General features: G+C 35.7%; 1 protein-coding gene across 1 annotated transcript in view; it reads right to left on the minus strand.

Moving 5' to 3' along the window:
* The window catches only part of CUL3 (cullin 3), a 57,473-nt gene that overhangs the window by 16,578 nt on the left and 16,413 nt on the right, over positions 1 to 24,482 (minus strand). Inside the window, exons 2-7 of the mRNA XM_072867619.1 lie at positions 20,672 to 20,869; positions 13,239 to 13,352; positions 6,017 to 6,177; positions 4,620 to 4,734; positions 3,050 to 3,278; positions 1,283 to 1,428 (exon numbers count right to left, since the gene is read on the minus strand). Of these exons, the coding sequence (XP_072723720.1) occupies positions 1,283 to 1,428; positions 3,050 to 3,278; positions 4,620 to 4,734; positions 6,017 to 6,177; positions 13,239 to 13,352; positions 20,672 to 20,869 (963 nt within the window). The remainder of the gene's footprint in view (positions 1 to 1,282; positions 1,429 to 3,049; positions 3,279 to 4,619; positions 4,735 to 6,016; positions 6,178 to 13,238; positions 13,353 to 20,671; positions 20,870 to 24,482) is intronic.

A 24,482-nucleotide genomic window follows, 5' to 3' on the forward strand; every position in this document is an offset into this window, starting at 1 on the left:
CTATTTGCCTTTGTAGCAGGAAACATCAACAGCATCTTTATAATTTTTTAACTCTTTCTCAGTTACATTTTTTATTATACCCATTTAGGTCCAGCAGGATTTAAAAGGAGTGAAAAATTACTTCCAAGTAATCAAGACACTTATTTTCCACATCACTTGCCTTTTTTTTTTTTCTTTTTTAAATCATACCACCACAAAAAAAACATAACAGCCCTTAATCATTAAACCTAATAAATTTCAAAGGGCATTCTCTCTTCTTTTTAACAACCCTTGGAAAGGTGATTCTTATCCAAGCTTGGTAAGAAGTTTGCTTCAGCATTGCCAGAAAATCAATAATCCAATCAAAAATGTGTTTATACTCAAATGGCTTCTTATAATAGTAACCAGTTCTAGCAAAGTTATTGATTTCAAACAAAACAGCAGAGATTATAATAGACATACAGCATTGCTTCTCAAAGACCAGGCACAAGGACTTCAACTGCACATTTAAAACAAACAAACCTTAACATTCAATGAATACACATTTTCACATTAAGTATAAACCATCTTCCAGCTATAAAAACATTTCCTTTAAGTTCAATGAACTCTAAAGATGTTATGTGCAAACTGAAAACCATCTTCTGAGAGACAATGGGAGAGAAAAGATGACAAACACTCCTGAAGCGTATTTTGTGATCTTGATAAATTAATGGTACACATCACTTCTTAGCGAGAGATGGAGAACAAGAAAGAACACTTGTGTCTTCTAACATGCAGAAGTGTTCTGTTTCTCAGGGAGGTGGAGAATGAAGCAAGTAATCCGTTATGATTTATAACACATTCACCTCTCAGTCACAGTTAATCTTGCCATGAAATGCTGTCATGTGATTTTTCTCTCAATGAACATTGATAGCTAACATTACACAAAATTAAACAAAATAGACTCTATAAAGCTATTTGCCAGCAGACATATAACTCACTCTGGAGGCAAGTATCATTTAGGATAATCCAAAAAGTTCCAAGCAGTTATATAATTAGCCTGAATATGTTGTTTAATAAAAGCAGCTACCAAAAGCACAAAAACCAAGCATGTACTTTCCAAGCGACTTAGGTAAAAGAAGAGTTCTAAACACATCATAAAATTTAGAAAATGTACATTTTAAACAAAATTCAAAATGTAGCTTAATAATAATAATCCCTTCTGAATCAATATTAAGGTTTACCTTATCAATCATGTAGTTAACTACTAGTCTGGGGAATGTGGGAAAGGTGGAAGAAAAGAAAGTTAAAAATATTTAACTACCTGAATGTAGTCAACTGGATTCTTTCCTTCTCCCTCTTCAGAAACTAGTGCTTTGCCTTGCTCTCTCAGGTATGAGCTCATGCACTCGCACATTGTCTTCAGACCATTTGGCACACGGCTAAACAACTTGTACATGCAAGCAAGGTCTGGAAACAAGAATGAGATATTATGCAGGACACCCTCTGTTATACTTCCGTAACTCATTCATTTCATAGCAAAAGACAACAGTAAAAGTTCAGCCACTTGAGCCACAAAAAGCATCCCGTAACAGCTCAGGCACTGGAATCTTCTGATGCCCCCTTTCCTTTACCCCTGACAACATGCTAACTGCAGCAGCCACAAAATTAAAAAAAAGGTTGTATTCAATTATTCTAGGTTATCTATAGCATGGAATCTGCTATTGCTGATCCCCAGGCCAGCAAAAGTTGATGCTTGCGCTAAAGGATAGTGCACTTAAAGCTTCAGTAAGATTATGTCTTCCAGCAGTATTTAAGAACGTGGCTTCCAAGATCATCATCCCGAAAATCAAATACTGTATTAAAAGTTATTAGAAAAATCTAAGTTAAAGCAAACAGGACAACACTAATGAGATGCTTGTTTCTGTATTAAAAGCAAAAACTTTTAATAAAACTAGAGTAAATTCATATTTGTCTTAAAGTCAGGCATATAATTTTACACTACCTTGTTTCATCCATCTAAAACCATGAGAAGTGGCTTAAACATGGCTTTCCAAAAGAACAATCCATCCTTGTACATTTATGTAAGTGCAATCTTATCTTCACAAGGCAGCAAGTATTTCCTCTCTAGTATTTAACTAAATCAAACCAAGGCCTATGAAAGTTATACTAATTCCTCTCTTACGAATACCCTTCAATATCATTGGACCCTCAGCCTGAAGGCTATCTTAACTGGATATTAAAGAAAAAAGGTTAAGTATAGTATCATCACTTTCCTTTTCAATACAGTAATTCTCTTTTCTTACAGCTAAGAGATTTGCTAACTTTGTCACTCTATCACCTAGTAATTGTGAAGCTGCTTTAATGAACAAAGGCCATTAATCTAAGCAGACAGCGTGTTCCTCACTCTCACAGCTTTAGCATGAGCACCAATTTCTAAATATAGATACTACAATCACTCTCTTCATTATGCTGCTTCAGAAACTTATGTTCTATCTCTTTCCATAGTAACTATCATTCATTCATTCTGTCCCACATTAACCTCTATCAGGGAAAGCCAAATCAAGCCAAGCCCTTCTTTTTCAACCACTTTGATAAGCTGCTTCTTCTCCTTTAAAAACAGCCAACTTTTTTCTGCAACAAAGCCCTCTCCCCAAGAATTGGTCGTGCAATACTTCTATTAAATAAGTCATTTACACTAGCAGTTTTTAAATACCTGCCTGTGGGCCAAAAACACTTTGATGCATTTTGACAGCTACATACTAGAGGAATGAAAGTAATAAAATGGCTCATGGAAAACAGATAACAAAGACCACTACAATAGATTTGTACTTTTCTTAACAGATACTTGGCTTACTGAAAAAGTACCTGTATCTGGTACTAAATAGAAACCAGTTATAAGTATGAGCTCTGTTTTAAAAAGACCTCTAAAAGTCTCTGAAGTAATATTCTCACATATTTGCAAAACAGAGCCACCAAAGTGTTTTTACAATTACACAGGAACACAAAACATTAAGCTCCACTTATCCTATGTTTAAAAACAATAAGCAGTATCATAAGCATTTCTGTCTCCCATACGATGCAGTCTTACCTTCTGTCTTCCCATTTTTCAGCATATGAACTAGCCCAGAGTTCTCCATTTCCACTATAGTTTTCATATGCTTGGAAATAAGCTCCCTCTCAACAACTTTCACAATTGGTTCTTCTGTTGATTTATCCAGACAATGCATCACCCGTTCTATTTCTTCATTAATTCTAGCTTCTACTTTCTTTATATATACAGAAGCACTGTTTTCAGCTAAAAATTTCTGACTTTCCATCTGTGATTAACACAAATTAATACTTTAGACTTTTTTTTAAAGGGAAAAAGGAAACATACTAGTTATTTCAGATCAGCATTGATAAGCAAGTTCAAATCAAACCCAGCATGTCCAGCAAATGAGATCATTATACCCCCAAGATTTACATACATGCTTAACAAAATAAAGGTTCTATTACACTGATTGTGTTATATACATAAGGGGGTACATGCAATATGAACATGGTATTTTTAATACTAAAACAACCTAAGCCAATGTAGTTTCCAGTTACCAAGTAGAGTTTTAGCCAGAGGTCCAAAGAAAACAGAAGGATGGGGAGAGGGAAGAGGCAAAGATTCCTTTCAAAATACCAGTTTATGGCATATTCATGAGTTGTGAGGATCAACAGTTCTCATTATTTTCGTTAGTGACAATGCTGAGCACATTATTTCATGTCAAACTGTTTTTATCCGTACTGGTCAACACCTGGTCACCACAGTCTTTTAGAGGAAAGGGTTTTTTTGTTTTGTTTTGTGTGTGCCTTTTTTTTTTTTAAGGCAGAGCTAAGAAATAAAAACTTAAGTGAAAGTAATTATTTTTCTTAATTTTATGTAGCACCAATAAAAACAGAATGCAATGACTTTTAAAAGGTTGTGCAACATATGCTTCTGATTTTCAAAGAAGTTTGGAGATCAGAGCATATGACAGACAGTCAGTCCTGCAGAAGAGATCTTTTAACATGTTTTACAATTTCTATCAATCTAACAATAGAGGAGCATGATTACACTCAACCACCATTCAACTGACTTTTTTCCTGAAACTATCTCACAAAAAACCTCAGGAAATATTTAAAATGTGTTATTCAGCAGTTGGTCAACAACTGGATAGCCATTGGATACACTTAATTCCTTGACTCAGTTCATTTTATTACAAAATATAACTCATGAATGTAGAAACTATGAAGGAAACAAAGTTTACTCAAAGGCAGTTTGACAAGTAGTCTGCCTTCTCCATTCCCAGCCTGAAACAGTTTGAACCTTTCATGCTACTGGTATTTCAAAAAGACTGTGGCTGCAACACAGGTATAGACTAAGTTGCATGAAATAGCTCAAAACAGGCACAAGATTAGCATAATGATTATTTTACATGCTATCAGCACCCATATTTCAAAACATTAAAATTATGGTAATTCTGTAAAATTCTGTTACTTTTTTCACAAAGTTAGTAAACTTTTTTCTTATTTCATTGAACAAGATGGACATACTCATCAAATAAGTAGCAACTACTTAAACTACCACCAATTCTCACAATTCCAAGCAATTATAACAACATTCCAAATATGATATTACAACATTGATGTACCTGAAAAAATTCTGCAGACATCTCCAAAAACGGAGCCTCAAAGTCTTCTTCATAGACTGACCTTCCTTCAAGACCTAGAATCATTAACATCTGGCAAGCATTTCTTATTGCGCCTCTGCCAAAAAGTAAGTTGTTAACAACTTGAGAAATCTACATGCTTGCAAGACAGAGTACACAGCAGAATAACAACTCAGAACATAATATCAACTTAAATAAAATATAGTAATAGAAAGTCCATCCTAAATCTGTTTGGTACATGACAGGTTTTCAAGAAGATTACAGGAGCAAGATTTCTGTTCTAAACTAAGGAGCTGACAATGTTTATTAAATATTTTAAATACAACGATAGGGAAGCAGGTCTCAAGTTCTACTGACTTGGAAAACTATTAAGAATATATTTCAACATATAAGAAAATAACAAAAAATACTTCAAAGAAAACTGAAAACTGCACATGTAGGTTGTTATTGAGCAATTCAAAACAATTGCACAGACGGAAGTTGCTATGCAAAGTCTGGGGTTTTTGTTTGGTTGTGTCATTTTTTTAAAAAACAACACAAAATGAACATGTATTGGCAAGTTAGGCACTTGGTTAGGCACAGAAACACATCAATAAAATGTGAAAACAAAAGAAACTGCATCCAGGAAAAAATGCCACTTTCTGGCAGTAGGGGACAATACACAGCTGTTGCCAGGGAGTATTTTTCTCTTTATAAATTGAGTGTTGGGCAATCGCCGTCACAGAACTGCAGCCAAAGTAGCATGGAGTTTACATATCTCCACACCCAACAGCTGCTCTGAAACTGGAGAAGCACAAGAAAACTTGCAAATTTGAAGTTACTTCAGCTGCAGTCTCTGCAGTGTGTGGCACAAAACTCCACATCTACTAAACTGGACGGAGAACACAAGAAACAGATTTAAAAGCTCAGAGATGCAGCTGAACTACCAAGAAACAGATGGATCAAAACATGAGGAAGGGAAACAATCAAAAAAGAAAACTTCAAAAATAATTTTAAAAAAGATGAAAAACACGTACAAGAAAGTTAAACCACCTCTTAGTACAGAGGAAATACAGGGTAACAAGAGGCAGAGTGTTGTCAAAACTCCACTTTATAATCAAATGCTCTGGCACAAGGCAGTAATGGAGAGATTTAACAAAAGTTTTAATAAAAACCACAAAATAAATACTAAAAAACCATATCAACGAGCTTCCCCATTTACCATTACGCTAAACCTTAATGTACAAAGAAATATATGTTATTCCAGATTAAGGAGAAATTTTACTTGTGATCAGAAATGTGGCCTTAAGTAATTATTTATTTGTGTATGCTCTTGATTCACTCTTAAAAATTAACAGGTATTATTTACAACAAAAGACAGTCACTTACAAACATCTTACCTGTCTACAACTTCTCCTTTCCTCTCTCTTGCAATCATATCCAGCAGAGTTTGCCGCAGGTGATCCCTAATACAGCCATAGCGTACAACTTGATCTCGAAAAATAATCAAGCCCAAATTGTAGACATTCTCCACATTATTTTGTTGCACATACACACGGTCCTACAACAAAGGCAAACACAGCAATAAAATTTTAAATTCAGTACACCCGAGCTATTCAAAATTGCGAGAGATTGGTCATATTTGCACTGTACAGAAATAATCAAATTAATATTCTCCCTTTCTTCATAAGAAGAAATTATGAATACCTTCAAAATCAGTCCCATTTTCCAAAACTTCATTTACATAGAACGTCTACTTTGCTTAAGAGTGTAAGCACAGCATTTATGACTAAAGCATGCCAGAACAAATCTACAGCCTTGCCACTTTTTAGTTTGGGGGCAGGGGAATCTCCAAATACTGACAAAATTCATGGCACAATCTGAAAGAGGTTTTACTTATTTACTCAAACCCCTTCCATCCACCCCTTGTTGTTCTTTAAGAAAAATTAATTAATTTTTCCCCATCTCCCATGCATCTTCCTACCACTATGTTTAGGCAGACAGTTCCCCCTCAATATTCAGGGAAATTTCCTGAAATAGCATCATTAGATGAATAGAAGAAAAAGTAAAGCCAAAATGAGAACAGTTACAATCAAAACGTTTATGCATTGGTACTGCAAAATTGTACATAAGGACTTTTTGTTGAACCCGCACAGAAAAAAAAATATTTCACTTTCATTCAACTTGAGCAAGTATCTTGAAACCTTGTTATGTTTCATTAAAATCGCACACATACACATGCTCCCCCGAACAAAGAAAAGGGGGAGAGAAGAATAATTTTTATGTTTTGATATGGGTTTAAATTCTATCTCCCTACATAATCTCAGTCTATAGGAAGGATCAAGCTCCTCAGCTATCCACTAGCCCTACACTACCTACATTTACAGTGTAAATGTAAGTTGAGGCTGATCCTCAGAACAGTATTGCAAGTCCGTATAGCCCAAACACCACCATAAAGAGTTGACTGAGACGCTGCTGAGCGGACACCCTGAGTTTCTTACTGCTACCCGCAGAAACGCTCCAAAATTGTCTCTCCCCTTTTCTATTCCTCTCTCTCAACTTATCAACTCTCTAGAAAAGAAAGACTATTAATAAAGTTACTAGCAGACAGAAAATGAGTGTATTCACTTAATATCCAGTAGTGCTGTACCAGGTAAGACCAGACCATTTAAAATAACATTAAGAAAAATTGTGAGTTTTTACAAACTATTTCCAAGATGAGCAATGATTATTTTTTTCATTTCTGTCAGGGCATAATCCATTCCTCTAATGTAACAGTTTGGGTAATTACTAAAAATACTGCTTTACTAGTATTTTTAAGCCTCAGGATGATATTATTAGAAAAAGTTAAGAGTTTTGTACCCACTCACAAATCTGATCACGATAAGGTTTTCTGAGAATTTACATAGCTATAACAAAATTTAAAAAAAAAAAAATTATATAAAGGATGAAGGTCAATGTTTGAAATTGAGTACAAAGATTAGCTTCTCCAGTGGTTCCATCAATTATCATAAGTGCTCTACCACACTCAGAATTGAAGTGTAAAGGTACTCAACCACCTAGAAAATGAAATTATTTTTTTAAAAAATCATGCTTCAGACTACAGAAAAAAACATTACAAAGTTTTAAGTTTATATAATTCCACAATTAGAAGAAATCAAAAGGAACAGACACCACGCCCTTTAGTATTTTAGCAACTGAATTTACATGGCAAAATTATTCATATACTAATTATATGCCAGATTGCCACTTGATGACCAGAGGAAAGTGAAACACTGGGTTCCACAATTCAGGAATGATTTCCCACTCACTTTCTTCAGACAGACAGTATTTAATTTAAATGAAAAAACAAGATGGAAACAGGTCAGATATGCCTACTCTGTAGCTCATGAAGCAAGCTCAGTTCTGCCTCAAACCAAAGAGTTTACTAATTGGTCTCATGAAGTCAGTTTAGCGACACATGGTGGTCTAGATCTTTGGAATATGTTGCTTTAATTTTTTCTGTTATTTAGAAACAGGGTTATTTCACTCCCTTATTTACACACCTGCATCAAGAACATAAGTAAATGTGATACTAAAGTAAGACAAGCTTAAAATACACTGTCAAAGACATGGAAGAGAAAATTAAAAAGTAATGTCTAATATACTATATAACTTGAGGAGAAAATAATATATGTATTACTTCCAAAGAATATTCAGGCCTCTGAAGCACGGGCAGGGCAGCAGGGTATCAAAATGGATTAAAGCCATGGTCATGACTCATCTGCACAGTTTCTGTTGTGGCAGTGCTAAACACTGCCATTATGAAATTAAATAGTAACTGCACTAGAAACTCTTCTCAATGTAAGAGCAATGCCTCTTTAGTAAGCCAGACCACTCTACAATACCCAAATTAGAGTAGCGGCATCAATGTTTTTGATACTGCTAATGTGCTTACCCTCGGTAACAGATCACTTTTACTGTTTACTGGAAGCTCTCACAACCTAAAAAGAATAATCTTAGAGACAGGAAGCCCCATTTGGGAACAGGTTTGACTGCCAAGGCTACATGCTACTGAACAGCAATCACTCCCCACATGGAGAAGCAGCAGGTGCTTAAAGGTAAGAGTAACTCTCAGGAGACAAGGGTGGAGCTTCAGCCAACAATTATTCACAAACTACAACGCTGCTTACACTGCAGAATAATTCTGATCTCAATTAAAGCAAGCTACCTACTGTAAAATATCACCAGCCACATTTTGCCCATCTCTGCATCAATGCACTACCTGGATGATGTAGCCTTCAGACACCGTTGTGTATATATATAGGAAGTGTCTTTGATCCTAGTTCTGAAAATAAAAACAACACTTCTCCCTACCACCTTGTGCGTAAGCCATGAACAATGACATTCATATGCCCCGAGGTCAAAACTCATATAGCCAATCTCTCAGTGCTGGCCTAAATCAAGACATCGGCTTTGTGCACTGCACAGATGAGAAGGGAATGCTCTGCAAAATACATAGCTGTATTCGCCAGAGTAATTGTTCATTTCTGACAGTGTTTAACTGGCACTACCCATATGCCTATAATGCAGCTAGGGGTGTGACTACTGTGCTTGCATACCTGAGATTGCTTTAAATTTAACAAGTACAGGTAGCGAAGAAGAGACACCACAGAATCCAGTTTAACCCAGTTTCCATACGACGTTCCAAGAATACTCACGCTCATGTAGCGTGAAGAGAAGACTGAACAACTGCACCTCCACTGCTACTGTTACATACAGAGGCTAAATAAAAACGATTGTAGGTACGCTTACCTACACTGCAGCCATAAGCGAGACTGAATTTCAGATATGCCCAAACACAGTACGTTACTTCACTACTTGAACATGTCTTAGTGAACATGACTTGATTTAGTGAAGATGCTACTTAGGACATGACTTCACTGCTTCAGTGCCTTACTGCTTGCTGCAGACTGCCATCAATTTACAGAGAGTATTACATCTATTCTGGCACTGATTACTGTAGCCTAAACATGTAAAACAAAAGGAAGAGAGCTACTGCACATATACTACAAAATACAGTGGAACTATGTAAACTTGAAATTCAATTGTGGAAACTGGAATATCTCAACAAAGTTAATTTGCCTTTATTATGCAATTCCAGGTTGCAAAACCTTACACTAGAACTATATTACACAACAGGCCTGAAACCAAGCAGACTTTTACCAGACAGCGCCACGACACAAGAGACAAGGTAATATACTTTTTTTAAAAATGCAACTATAAGGTAAACTTTACAGAGTGTCTTGTGGAAGAGGTTCTGCACATAAAATGAAATCCTGTCATAAGCCTCAAACAGCAAGTAACCTAGTCATTAAGTACCATAACAATGCAGAAACCCCATTGTACAAAACATATAACTTCTAAAAAAAGATCCTATTGAATTAATTTTTATTTTAGAAGTGGCAAAATTAAACAGAGGAAAGAGATTAAGGTGGGTTGGAGAGGTGTTTGTTTTGACTTAGATCATATGGGAGCTAATGGGTGAAAATAACCTGGAAAACAAACATGGCATTAAAACAGATATAGTTTAAAGATGTACCATCACTAGGCTGAAGCAAGAATTTAAGAGAGTAAGATCAGAATTCAAGAGGATGTTAAATGTTTTACTTTCACTGATGTCAGACTGTGGCTTGTTGGGTACCAATAGGTACATTTCCTGAAACTGACGGGTAAGTAATTGGGATGGCCTACAAAATAAGAGGAGAAGGATTGGGTTATCCTTTATTTATAACACATTATAATTGCATATACTTCTCCTGCTGGAACACAAGCATATCAATTAACAATGCCTGGTGACTGAGTTTATACAGTGTTTGGGTTTGGTTTTTTTTTTTTAAGATAAAATATTTTTAATATAAATTATATTAGCTGTGCTTGAATAAAAAGGTATAAACAACTTCCGACATAAGCATATCACTATTAAACTACATTTCATTCAGATTCAAAGTCATAAAAGAAGAACAAATCACTCGCTTATTTTACAAAGTTACTGAAAATTGTTTCTTTGAAGAGCAGTCAGGCCTCACCTTTGACAAATGTTCCTCCACTTCATAATTTTTTGGTACTAGCAGCTTTTTCAAGCTTTTTGAATGAACACGTACTTAAGACTAGAAGCTTCCTCCTCTTAGTCTCTTTCCAAAGAACAGAATTATGTTTTACTCAACAGGACACCCCAGTGACAGAGGTGAAATTGCCAATCTTTGATACTAGTCCCACTTTAAACCATAGCTCATGCTTTAATTTGTAATCAAAGCATGTATTTTTCTAATGACAATTTGTCTTATGCCCCTCCAAGTCAAAGAAAAGGAGGGAGTCTGCCCATTGTATCAGCTCCTTGCATTAGATAGAACTATATAACAAAGATTAAATTTATAATCATAAAAACCATGTTACATTATATGTGTTTAACAGATATCAGTGCTCCTAAAGTTTGAGAAGTTTATAAAAGCATTTTGAAAGAAAAATTTATTATATGTTTACTATTACTGTAAAAATATTTTATTGTAGATGTGTCTTTTCTGTTTCTTTGGGTCTCATTTTGGTACAAGGAAAAAAGCCTATGGGAGGCAAATAATCAGTCAAGTGGAGGGCTCAACTGAACATCCACTTGAAATAATTAGGAACTGTCAAACAGCACATTAAAAACTATATATTCCAGATGTATTCAAATTTACTTGTTTATTATTCTGTTCTGAATCTAAAATATAACCCAATGAAGTCCAATTTGTACTTGTAGGAATGCTGCAGGTCTCCATCTTCTGAAGTTTTGGTGGAAAAGAGAAGGCTGTCTGTTTGTTGTAACAGCACTCGCAAGCTTCAAACAAAAGTCAAGGCACTGCTCTCCTGAGCACAAAAAATACTTAAGCAACAGCTCTTGTCTCCCCCCAAAAGTGCTAACTGAAGCATGTAACCCTTCCTCAAAGAGGGGACTTATTGTTCCTCAATACACTAAAACAGCAACAGCTGATAAACCAGCTTTCTCTGACACTGACGGATCAAAGAATTATTGAATTTAAGAGCAGCAGATGACATTGCATTATCCACTCTGACCACCTATGTACCTTGGAGAATCCAGGACCTCCTGTAGTGAAATAATACATAGTATTTGGCTAAAACACAACAGCTACTCCCCTAGAAAGCTCTGGATTCCATATTCTAATGTTTCTGAAAATTCACCACTAGCTTTGGTAGATTATTCTAATTGTTAACTATTCTTGAATTTGCCCAGATGCAGCTAGCAGCAATTGATTTGTATTTGTCCTTCACAAACACATTAGAGATTCCACGATTTCTCATAGCGAAGATAGATAGTACATCTTCAAAACAATCTCTCAATCTTCCTTTTGGCAAGATAAGATACACAGACCATTAAGTATCACTGAAGGCATTTTATCCAGCCCTCTATCTTTAGCTATGTGGTCTTTTCCCAACTTAAAAAACAAACAAACCAAAACCAAAACCCCAAACAAACAAAAACCACCAAAAAACCCCACAAGAAACCCAGAACATGAAAGCCAGTAAATCCTTTAAAAAAAAAAAAAAGGTGCTATGTGGCTAATTCACAGCTAATACAAACAGGTTCAATTTCATAGCATGAGATCTTTAACAGCTACAAGATAGATCTTAACTCCAGTTGTTCAGATAGAGTACAATCTCAGTTAATCATATTTTTTGACAAAAAAAAATTGCTACCATTATCTGTCCTTCACTGTCTAATACTGCATAAAGTACTATCTTCAGTATGATATGGGGGGGGGGGGGAGGAGGGGATATTTTACATTTTAAAAAAGTGACAACATGTATTTCTTTTCCTTATGAAGTTAAACCCTTTGGCTAGAAGCTATGCAAAAATACACTCTCCTGCATCCTCAGAGCATGCCCACCATTCTGGGAATTTAAACATATACCAGCTACCTAAAGCATAACACAATCCAGACACAAAAATGTAAGGCCCTCTCTCTTCAATAAAGGCCTTTTCTGTTAGCTATCAGGTAAGGAATGCTTTTCTTTTTTCTTTTAAAATTACAACCATGCAACCAAGCATCAAATTCTCATCTATGTACACTGCTTAATCTTGTACCCAAGCTCTATATGAACAGCAAAGGATTCAATTAGAATTTAACATTCAAGGACACAGACTGTACCTAAGCAAAGTTATCCTCTTCAAACCCTTAAGCTTAAAGAACAACTACATTGGAAGTTTGAGTAGGCTTTACACCATGATGCTTTCCACAGTAAGAAACCACACTATGTGAACTAAAACATGCAAGTAACATCTATAACCTGCCAGAATGGGGCTGACTAGCTTATTTTTTAAGAATTGCAAAATTCAACCATTTTTCAGATGCATTTTTCAAGTGATAATGAGATAACCTGAAAGAAGAATCCAATTATAATTTGTCACACACCTGTAATAGTCTTGCATGCACATAGGGAATTCAAAACAAGGGACAGACAGTAGTCTTAGGAAGACAACTGGTAAGTATTCCTTGCTTTTTACCCCCCCAGCTCATTTGTTTACATTTGTCAAAAGACAATTTACTGCATCAAGTTAAATGTGTGAAAAAGCAGAATGCCCACCATGTACATCAGAATGTCTCTAATCATCACCATTGCCGTTTGATGATCATTCCATGCTTGGTTTAGTGTTTGTAGAAAGTTGTTATTCAAGGAGTTTAACACATCTTCTCGCACCTGAAGCAAAAAAATAACATATTGTCATAAACCCAAGTCAGTTTCTCCTGCATCATTTATATCTTAACAAGCTTTGCTTAAAAAAAATAATTCTTGCTCCGCTATGAACTTGAATATTATGACCAAGTTCTTGGCTTTCCCTGGGTGCTGACCATCCCTACCGTGTATTTCACTTCTGTGGAAAAATAAGACTTCACACGAGTTAAGAAAAAATCAGGCTAAAAACAAGAGCAAAAAAATAAACATGGATATTATGTTTCAGAGGAATACCTGAAATATCAAATGTGAAAAATATTTTTTTACAACTCCTCAAAGGTTTAATTTCCTATACTATAGTGTTTGAATTAATGTTAACTTTACTATCACAAGTAATTTCAGAATATTGGGTAGTACTGGTAAATGTTACAAACAGGAACAAGTACAGGTGGAAGATTGGCCATGATGACATTTAGAAAGACATGCTGAGATAGCATAAAGTTACAGCAAACAACAGTTCTGAAAGGAAACAATCACTTGGTAAAGACCAAACTGTTATACTAATAGTCCATAATCACCAACAACAAGACTCCAGAGAATGAAAGAAAGTCATCACTGTTTTTAAGAATTGATTTGCTTGTTGATTCATTTGTCCCATCAACTTCACACTTTATTTCTTTTTGACACTACTACTCCCTCCTAATGAAAAAGAACATCCAGTTTCATATTTTGACTTTCATGCAGTAGGCATATACTACAGTGCTCAAGCTTTAAACTCATGTAAAAGAGAAACCTGAGGGAACATAGAAAAATTATTCCAGAGTTAACAAAACACATGAGTTGACTTTTGACATAACATGCAGAATACATTTTGCCCTCTGTTGTAACCGAACAGAATGTATTTTTACATTTATAGATTTGCATTTATACTTGTGTGATAGTGTAAATTTCAGTATAGAGAATTCAAACAGGAAAACAAAACACACATGACAGGCAGCCACAAGCTGCACCAACATCAGATGCAATCACCTGACAGATTTAATTCTGTCATTTAAGTTTTATGAAGTCATTAGGCAAAACCAGCATAACAAAAAATTCACAGTCTGCCACACTACTATATATACTCCATAAACTTAGATGAGCAAACCAGAAACATAGCATAGCATATCATACAAACACAGTGGTCTCAAGCAGCTGTGGAAACTTATCCCCATAATATTCACCTTGTTATTGAATCTAGGTAATATACGTATGCTTGTAGGTTGTTCAAACCTTTCTGAAATCTTCAAACACCTACTCCCCAGACCTGAGCAAGGCCTCTCCTCCTTGCTGTTGGAAAACACAATATGCAGTTCCAAGTCACAACCAGCACTGCTTAGCTGCCTCGTTCTTTCTGATAGTGTACCCTTTGGTCTCCCAAATGTGTGCCCTGTTGTCATCCAATCTATGTAGTTTTTGGCTAAAATGTAAATATGCATTAAAAACTTCACCAGCCATACCTGTAAAGAATACACAGAATCTCCCAGAACAAGAGAAACAAACATGACATGGTTGCTTTCACTTCTTTAGTCAATACGGAAAAACACTGGAAACATTATTTGGTAGATCATCCACACTAGTAAAGTTTACCAAAGCAAAACTAAAAGCATGATTAGTTTACAAGCACAGATAACCAGGGTAGGGATTGATCAATTTTACCCAAGTGTACAACACCATCACAGAACTCTTCAAGGATCAAAGATTTTATTTTTTTTTTTTAACAACACAGAGGCAGCATGCCTTTATAATTACACACATCCATCACAATAATCCTACTAGACCAGGCAGTCCCAAATCACATACCAATTGGTAGCAAAAGGGGGTGCTTGCCACTAGATAGCAATCATGACTTGCTTCCAAGCAGACACGGGAGCGCTCAAATCTGTGCCACCTCTGCTCCATACAGTATGCCATGTAGCTTTCTGGAAGTGTCTTTTAAATCCAGAAATGAGTGCTGTACAACCAAACTACTTGAAGATTCTCTCTGTGAAGCTTCTCAGTGACATTCTCCTAGGTTTATTTTAAGCTGCAGACAGGTTTGGGAAGCTGTTCTTTCAGTTGCTACAAAAGCCAACCAAATTTTGCTTACAACAGCTGTTTAGTTAATAAGCGTTGAACACATTCCTTGTATGGGCCACGAATACAACAATATTACAGGAGAACTACTATAATGCACAAAACATCTTAGCCACGCAAAGGCGCAGAGTCAAACCACTTTGGTGGAATAAACGACTTGTAGTAAAAAAACCTGGATACCCACACCCTTCTATAAAGAAGGAAGCCCTTCAGAGACACAGCTGCTGCTCTTCCAAAGCCTTAAGAAAATTTCAATATCAAAGATTTTTATCAGCAGAATGTTACTTTCAATTAGCTGAGCTTGTAGTAATTTCTATGACAATCTTTCCAGCTATGCAGTAAATTGGCAGGCATATCCAGCTTAAATAGGACCGCCCATATACAGTCTCAAAAATAAATTAGCAGCTTCAGAATCTATGTAAGGTCTTCTTATATTTGCAAGGATAAAATCTTGTATATACCTTCAGGCTCAACTGTATTTTATACTGGATATAGCTCTTAAGGAAATATAGCACCCTCCCCCGCCAATCTCTTAAGAACAGTTTGTTGGCATAAGCTTTCAATACCTTTAAATAACTCTCTATTAAGTGTACACAAAGCAGACTTATGGCCTAGTATTTTCTCTCTTACAGTGCCTGGTCTGACGCAGCAACACAAGTAGTTCAATTATGTAATTTCCACTACTGTAAGGACAGCCAGAACCTTCTGTGGGAAGCAGCAGTATAGAATGGCACTTTCTGAACTAAAGCCTCAAGGTCTCAGAACTTTTATACACAGTTTCTTCATCTTCTACAAAAGTCCTAGTAGTCCAAAATATAGTATTCTAAAATCTTAGAGTTCCAGCTAAATTAACAGATTAACTATGACTTTACCAGAAATGTCTGTTCACCCCTGCAGCTGCTATCCTTTTCCTGAAAGAAAAAAAACACTGAAGAATATTGATGATTCTGAATTGCATTTACTTTCTGACAATTCCCTCACATCCTTTTGCCCTCCATATAATTGCAGACTTGCACAAGATCATCTTAAAACATCATTAAGGAAAGATAAAGGCAGGTAACACTTCATACATTGTCAGTCAGGCTTACAGTACACCCTAATGCTCACTAATTAATGTCTCCTACACGACTCCTATGAAATAGGGAGGAATGACATGAGATGTTATGGAAATAGTTTCAAACTCCTTGTAGGAGATTTCTATCCTCTCTCTCCCCTTCTCTCTGCAACACCATGATAGCAAACATTAAAGCTTGCCAAGGATCCTAGACATACCTTTAATAAGCCCCACAGTAGACATGCTTCCTTCACCCCATACGTTCTGCACGAGCATCCCTTCTGCACTTAACACTGCCACAATGACTGGCTCTGTGCCGCCCTTACTGAAGGCTTTCTTGCATGCCTGCCTTTATTATTATTCTGAAATAGCATGCACTGTTGCTACCGAACTCCACCAGTTGTATCAGCAAAGACCACCATGTCATACGGCATTCTGGCATGCCACCAACAGACGGTAACAGAAATGTTTGGTAAGGTCAAGAAATCTTACAGGACATGGGAATGTCCCAAGCATCTCTTCCTTTTCAGTAATGCTCTAGTATCTCCCCAAACCAGCTCGTTTCAGCCCATTTAAGTTTAGGACAGTCCTTTACATCTCTGAATCTGACGTACACCGCACAGAAAACCCAACAAACCTATATTGGGCTTGGACAACAAATCAATCAATTCCTTTGTCACACACACACAATTTACAGAATGTATATGATATTTTGCATGTCATGGGTTTAGATTTCACTAGACTATGAAGTGTTCATAAAAATGAAGGGAACTTTAAAAATATTATCCTGCAAACTTTTAACTTCAAGATTTTTTTATTCTAAACACAAGTGACCTTGCTTATCATCAAATGGTTTAAAGAGCTGTAAACTAAGCTTTGTGTGTTTGTTTTTTAAAACACCTTTACAACATTTGTGTGAAGAAGTAACAGACTAGGCTCAAGAAGCGTGAAGAAGTAACAGACTAGGCTCAAGCTACAACATTGCCGAAGGACAAGAAAGGGAGAAATCAATGAAGTACCAGATGCGCAAGAATTAAATGCTTGAATTAAGATGAAAGGTTTCATTACTTTTTATTCAACAGTATTTTTAAATTCAATTCTACATGTACTATACTTTAATAGTGATGTCAATACGCAGGCAAAGACAGGTTTTAGCATATCCTTACCCTATAGTAAAAACAAGGTAGTACAAGACAGCTGACTCCTGTCAAAGATGTAGAGGAAGCTACCTGGCTTACTATTGCCTTCATCAAGCAGCCAGAACCTGGTGACTGTAACTACAAGCCATTAGGGTCTGCAAGTTCAAAACCAAGCATACGTCATCGTAACTTGCTTGCTTGCATCTTGTATTGATCACATTTGCACCTTTCATTTTATTTACAATTAAACAAGCTGTAAAGACATTACACAGTATTATATTTTCTTGTTGAGAAGTTAAATAATTTTCTTCTTTAAAGTGTTTGGTTTCTTTCTAATAAAAATGCTGAGTAAGCACAACTTTCATCTAGCAATTACATAAGCATACAGCATAGATACAGCTCTTAACTGTGCCACACCAAAAATAAAAACTTTCGCTTCCCAAGCTTGAAAACTATTTGTAAAAACATCTGAACAAATACATTGGCTCTACCTAGTCTCTTCATCTATTCTTAATTAACAAGCATGACTTGAATACTACAGGAATGTAATTCCTTTGTAGAAAGATAACCAGCAGATGTGGACAGCAAATAGCAATTCTGTTTCAAGGATTCTAACAATTCAAAATTTGGGTTTGGCTCCTCAGAAGCACTCCCTGAACTGAGTGTAGTCCTTTACTAAAATCTATTAGTTTCTGCACATTTTTGTTTTGATAAAAGTTAACAGATTTCATTAACAACATTTCAGTTGGCAAAATCCCCCTCTTCTAAACTCTAGCATCCACCATTGATTCTCTGAATAGAAGTTTACAAAGACTTGTGATGAGAGCATTTATTGTTAATTAGCTACTTAACATTTAACAGAGAACTGCTCTTGGAAAGAGACATTGAAAATACAAGATTCCTCTAAAATTTCTGTTACATAAAGTGTGAGGTTAAACAAAAACTTTTTATCTATCTTACAACAAGTACTAATGGCACAATCATAAAATGCCATTATAGAACTGATCTTATTCTTAATAAGCAATGCACTATTTTTTCCATACTTCCATCTATAACTGCCTCAACATAACATCCTTAAGCAAACCACCAAAAAGGACAAGGAGTAGCTTTGAGCCTACAGAAGTTTTCTTTATAGTTCAGAACTTTTTGACAGAAGTAACATTTTCTTTTTTTAATATTTTCCTGGGATTATTTAATTTATAGAATGGCATCATCAGACATCTGAATAATTTAGCCTTTTTAACTTTACAGCATTTAACTACTAAAACTCAGTAGCTAGCCTTTTTATTTAAAAAACTTTTGGTCATCTATTTTTATGTTACCCATACACATAGATATAATTTGATTAATCATGTTAAAGATCAGAATACTAGATCACTGGAGAATATTTTTAAAGCATCAGATACAATAGCATTAAGTGTCAGAAAGGCATTTCTGTACACTGGTTATCTGTGCAACCTTCTCAGCCAGTGCAGTGACAGTACAAACTCACAGGATCTTCTGCTCTTTTGTCAGTTTGCCACGATCAGCACTTCAGAATAATTAATTTTGCATACAGATAATTTTCAATATGCAGAATAGCTAGGAACAAAGATAAGAAGCTTTCCTCAAATTAAACCAGGATAAACCAAAGCCTAGGAAGAATAAGAGTTTAGTGTCATGATTATTATTAAGTGTAGACTGTAAACATAGGCATATACAAGAACAAGGCACAAAAAGCTTCAGCCATTTGCTGCATTTTATATGAATAGTATAGATTATGAATGCACAGATTATGAAAACAGAAGTGTTTGAGAGTCACAGATGTGCTACAATTATAGAACAGAGCCATAAATTATTTAGCCACTTCATACAGGATGTTTCCTCTCGTGCAAACAGTAAAAAAGCCCCATATTCAAAGCAGTTTTAGACTATACTTGTCTGGACCACACCTTTGAAAACTAAGATTTTAGAAAAGTAGTAACACACTTCTCTGCCACAGCAGTAATTCCAGTCAGAACGCACGAAAAGCTCCCCAGCATTATGCATTATTCAGACATAATCCTCCCATCCACTCTCTGTAATTCAGCCAGAGGTAATCATCCAAGACACATGATGGTGTATGACTTTCCTTTTCAAATGTTGTAGGACAAAAATCTGATACTCCATGTGGACCCACAGCCAGTATATATGGGATCAAAGTGGACATGCATCTCTTTTCTAAGATAAGCAGCAATGGATGTTACCACAAGGAGTAAAGGCATCTTCCCTACACTTAGGATCCTATTACCGCTAAATATTATCTGGACTCATTGAAAGTGAGTTTTAACTTTTTTCCAATGACATACTTATTAATCAACCCTAGACTTTCCTCACAAAGACTGAAGAGGTGGTTTTGTGGTTTAACACGAGATGTGAAGAGCCCTTTTCTCAGATGATACATCTTCAGAAACAAGAAGCTTCTGCATGTCATTTTGACTGAATTACATGGTTTTGAAAAGGCTGAAATGATAGAACACAGACTACTCAGGACTTTTGTTGTTGCTGAGCTGATGTTTTTGTACATTGCTTACTGCCTCTTTAAATAGCATAATGCTAGCACAACTCTCTCATTAACTTGTGAATTAGTTCATTAGCCCATAACAAACAGGTTCTTACATTGGTATTTATTTTGTTCCACAGATGAAAAAAATGACTGGAAAACAAACCAAAATTTGTTCTGAGAAAGTCACAAAATGCCACCAAAAGGCCACAAACCTTTTTTAAAAAATTCCCCGTTCTCAACAGTTATGCTTCAGCTAAAGTTGTTTCCTGTTATACACTTTCAAATACTTCCTATGGTCCGTCCTCCATCAATATCTTACAACAAACAGTATCTGGAATATGAAGTCATTTAAGCTTGATGTTAGCTCTAAGCTACCATTTGAGGGTAGCAATATAATTTCAACACAAGGCAACATAATAACATAATAAAGTTAGACTCTTTTGTCATTTAAATAACTATTCAGAATTCTTTCATATAAGACACTTCAATTTTAATTCATAAAATGACATACCTTGTTTATTAGATGCTCAGTGACCACTTCTCTTAGTCCAGTGTAGAGTTTTTCGCCATGTTTATGCAACACCATTGTATATGCATTCCTATACAGCTCCTCAAAACTGAGACCACTATTGTTCTTACGCTGGATCTCTTGGATTGCATTTTTTAGAAGATCCCAAATGCTATTCACATACTTCTCATCCATAGTCATCTGTAAAAATAAAACAATACATTATTGTTTAGAATCAAGAAAGATCACTACAGAAGTTATCTTTAGAAGTTGTAACTCCAGGAGCAGTAATTGCTTCTGCCACATTTTGTTGATTCCATTATTACAAGATTTTTCAAACTTTATCAAAAGAAAAACAGTAGTTATGAAACTAGTAGGGATTTCAAGAAATAGGTATGAAAATTGTAATTTGTAAAAGTTTAATGCTTTTCTCCTTCAGAGCTGCAAGTCCACAGAACCCAACTCCAGAGCCTGTGCAGGTGGGAAGGCAGATAACCGTGGACATGAGACTCTTCTCTACTCTTCCTCCACAGTGTTAACAGTCAGTTAACTTTCCTTTTATACTAACATGCTACTTGGCGCCTCATAAATCATACTGCAACACTGATCTGCTTAACCAGACCCCAAATCAACTTGTACAATAAAAGATGATAAAGTCTGACACAAGAGTTATCAAACTTAGTCATCTGCTTGAGCTAACTAGATATTCTTTATCACAGCAATGTACTAATGGCCAAAGAATTATGTGCCTACAGTTTAAATACTTATAGGTGTTCTTGAAAAACCCCATAAATGTCCAAAATTAACATCTGTATTGAACATATTTCCATTGCACAAATATGGTTAAATAACTTGTTACAGGATATGCATCAAGCACTAAGCAGAATATGCATCCGCTTGATCTGTTATTCAGACACTAAATACTTCAATAAATACATCACATAAAAACTACAGCAATAAAGAAAAATTCAGAGAAAGAGAGAAACTCTTATAAGAAATAGTCTCAATATAACATCAAACCAACTTTCTTCCTCCTCTATCCAGTGCTTAGCATGAATCAGTTTACAATTGTGCTTTATCATTGCAAAGGTGCTTCAAAATATGATGCTTTATAGATAAGGCAGTATCTGGGATGGCAAATAAGCATAGCAACAAAATATCAGATGTCAGTATTTCTTAAAGTTTGTGATCTAGCCAAGTTTTACCACCCAACTGAAAAAAAACCCCACTTTTTAATTGAACCAAATTTAAAACACAATGTTTAAAGTTAAGTTTGGTTTAGTTTATACAAAAATGAACCGATCTAGCATTTTACATCTAAAGAAAAAGGCTGAAGAGAGGAAAAAAAGCCACTATTCATAGAACTACTGTGGAAAAAGAAAATATCCCTGACTCTACCAATACTGTCAAAGCAGCCTTGAAAGTAAGAGCTGAAAGTAGTAAAAGAGTAAAGAATAATGGTATGACATTACAGAGGAAAATCATGACCAGCCCTGGTCTACCTCTCTTCTCCCTCCCCTTCCACCCAAAAAACAAACACTAAGTGAGTTGAGGAAAGACATGGAAGACTAGATTTGCCTGCATTTTTAATCAAATGATTAGCAGAACTTTTTTCATTAAAAATACATTTTTACATGCAATTTCAAAATACCAAGTTTTCTAGGCATTATAAAAGTACAGCTCATAATAAGGATAAGCCATTCACTGCCTTGGGAGGGAATGGGCTGCTGAACAAAATCAAAGCAAGACACATACTTCCTCCATCCTCCTCATCTTTTGGAGTTTTGGTTAAATACTAAGATTTTCGTGATAAAATAATCCTATCGCTACTTTTTCCGCTCTCCTACTACCAGATCCACTAGCCTACTAATCTGTATGTACCCAAAACTTAAGAGATACATCATTGTATAACTAAAACCAAAGAAATCACAAACACATTCAGAAATTCTTAGCTCCCTATCTCCCAAAACCTCAAAGTAACAGAGAAATGGTGAAATGCCGTCATCCCCCTGCTTTTTGCTTATTCTGCTATGTATAATATTGAAAGGTCAGTTATTTGCTTTTTAATTTGCATTTGCTACATTGGTGCCTCTTGAGGGAAATTATTTTCTAAAGTCTTCCTGAACAAGCAATTTTACAAGTACTCATAATGAAGGCAACCATCTAGAATTGCAGACAGCAACCCAAGTAAAAGTTTTTCAGTTTTCCTTCCCCCCCCAAAAAAAAGATTTTGTTTTCAAAGCATAGACTCAAACCAACACTTCCCAATGCCATTTTCTCCCCTTGCTAATCAAAAATCTCCCAGCCAACATGACAATATTTTTACCTCAACTGCAATTTAATTGCTCACTGTATTTTAAAAAAAAGTATGATCTGTATAAAGCAGGCAAATCACCAGCCAATAGTCTGAAGAGCTATTACAGCATTGCTGTTTCTGGGTTGGCCAGCCAGTAAACACTTCTGTATGTTACAGATAAGCAGCACATCTAATAGTTCGGATCTGTTCAAGAAAAAGCTAAAAGTGAAGTGTTTAATTCCTCTACTTTTAATCCAAATGCTATAAAAAAAATGAAGGAATGATTGTAACATTATTTGCTCCAAACTCACTGAGTACAAACGTGAACACAGAGCTTTCTGCCACTTAACAATTGACACACCACAAGCGGCTCTGGAAGCATGAGAAATATCCATAAAAGGTAATTTTAAGGAGTACACAGCTCCATGGATAACTATACAGAAATATTTGAAATAGTATTATAAACTTATCTTATTACCTTTTAAGATTAAGCATGAAAGACTCTGCTTCTCAGTGCAGCTTCCTATTCTGCTACTGACTTACTTTAGATTAGTATCTGTGACGTTTTGTGGGAACAGGTTTACTAAAGTTCTAGGATATCAAGTTAGAAGAGCACTGCCTTCCAAAAAAGATCTAGCAGAGGTAGCGTGTTTGCAGCAGTGTTTTCTAACAAAGCAAAGACTCATAATACTTTAAATAACTCCACTCTATCTGACAATAAGTCACTGCAGTAAAGCTTTAGCAAAAATTTATTATTTCCTCTCCATTGCTGAAAAGTTGTTTAGCTTTTCAACAGAAGAGGTCTTCCTGTATCATTATCCTCAAAGTTATGTAAGAATTGCAATGACTAAATCTACCCTTGGATTACTTAACTCACAGGTTCATCTCTTTTCATCTCCCTTCCTTAAGTCAGGCTTGTACACAAATTTAAAAAAAACACAAACAACTAAGCAATAAATAAGTTTGTGATGCTACTAGAACATTTTGGCATCTTTCAGAATTCTGTACAAAAGCATCTCTAAAAACGCTATTAGAGAACTGTGATCCTAATCCCCCAGTCTGACCTAACAATGAAGATTTATGCAACTCTCAAGATCCCTATCAACAAAGCCTGTAAGTGATCTGCTTCCACAAATATGAATACAAGATCAGAGCCCAAATGTTTTTTCATGCTCATTCCCAGATTTCTCCTAACAGTTATATTTTAAGTGAACTCCACAGTTGTAATATAGTTGCCTTGCTTGTGCCTTTCTATTCTTGCAGATTTAAGTGGAAGCTAGATTATTGCTGCTGCTGGTGCTTTGAAAAAAAAAAACAAAACAAAACCCACCCAGGTTCAGAAAAGCTTTCAGAAGCAAAATCCCAGTAATTTCAGTAGTGTTTACACCCAGATTCACCCAGATAGTAAGAAGTCAGTGTCCAAAGAGAGGAAATGTGTTAATGTACTCCAGTTTATCTGAACATTACCTTTCTTGGGGAATGGGAGAGAGATCAAGTCTGTTATTGGCAGGAGAGATA

Source organism: Ciconia boyciana, chromosome 7 (genome assembly GCF_034638445.1).
Source record: "Ciconia boyciana chromosome 7, ASM3463844v1, whole genome shotgun sequence".
Classification (NCBI taxonomy): domain Eukaryota; kingdom Metazoa; phylum Chordata; class Aves; order Ciconiiformes; family Ciconiidae; genus Ciconia; species Ciconia boyciana.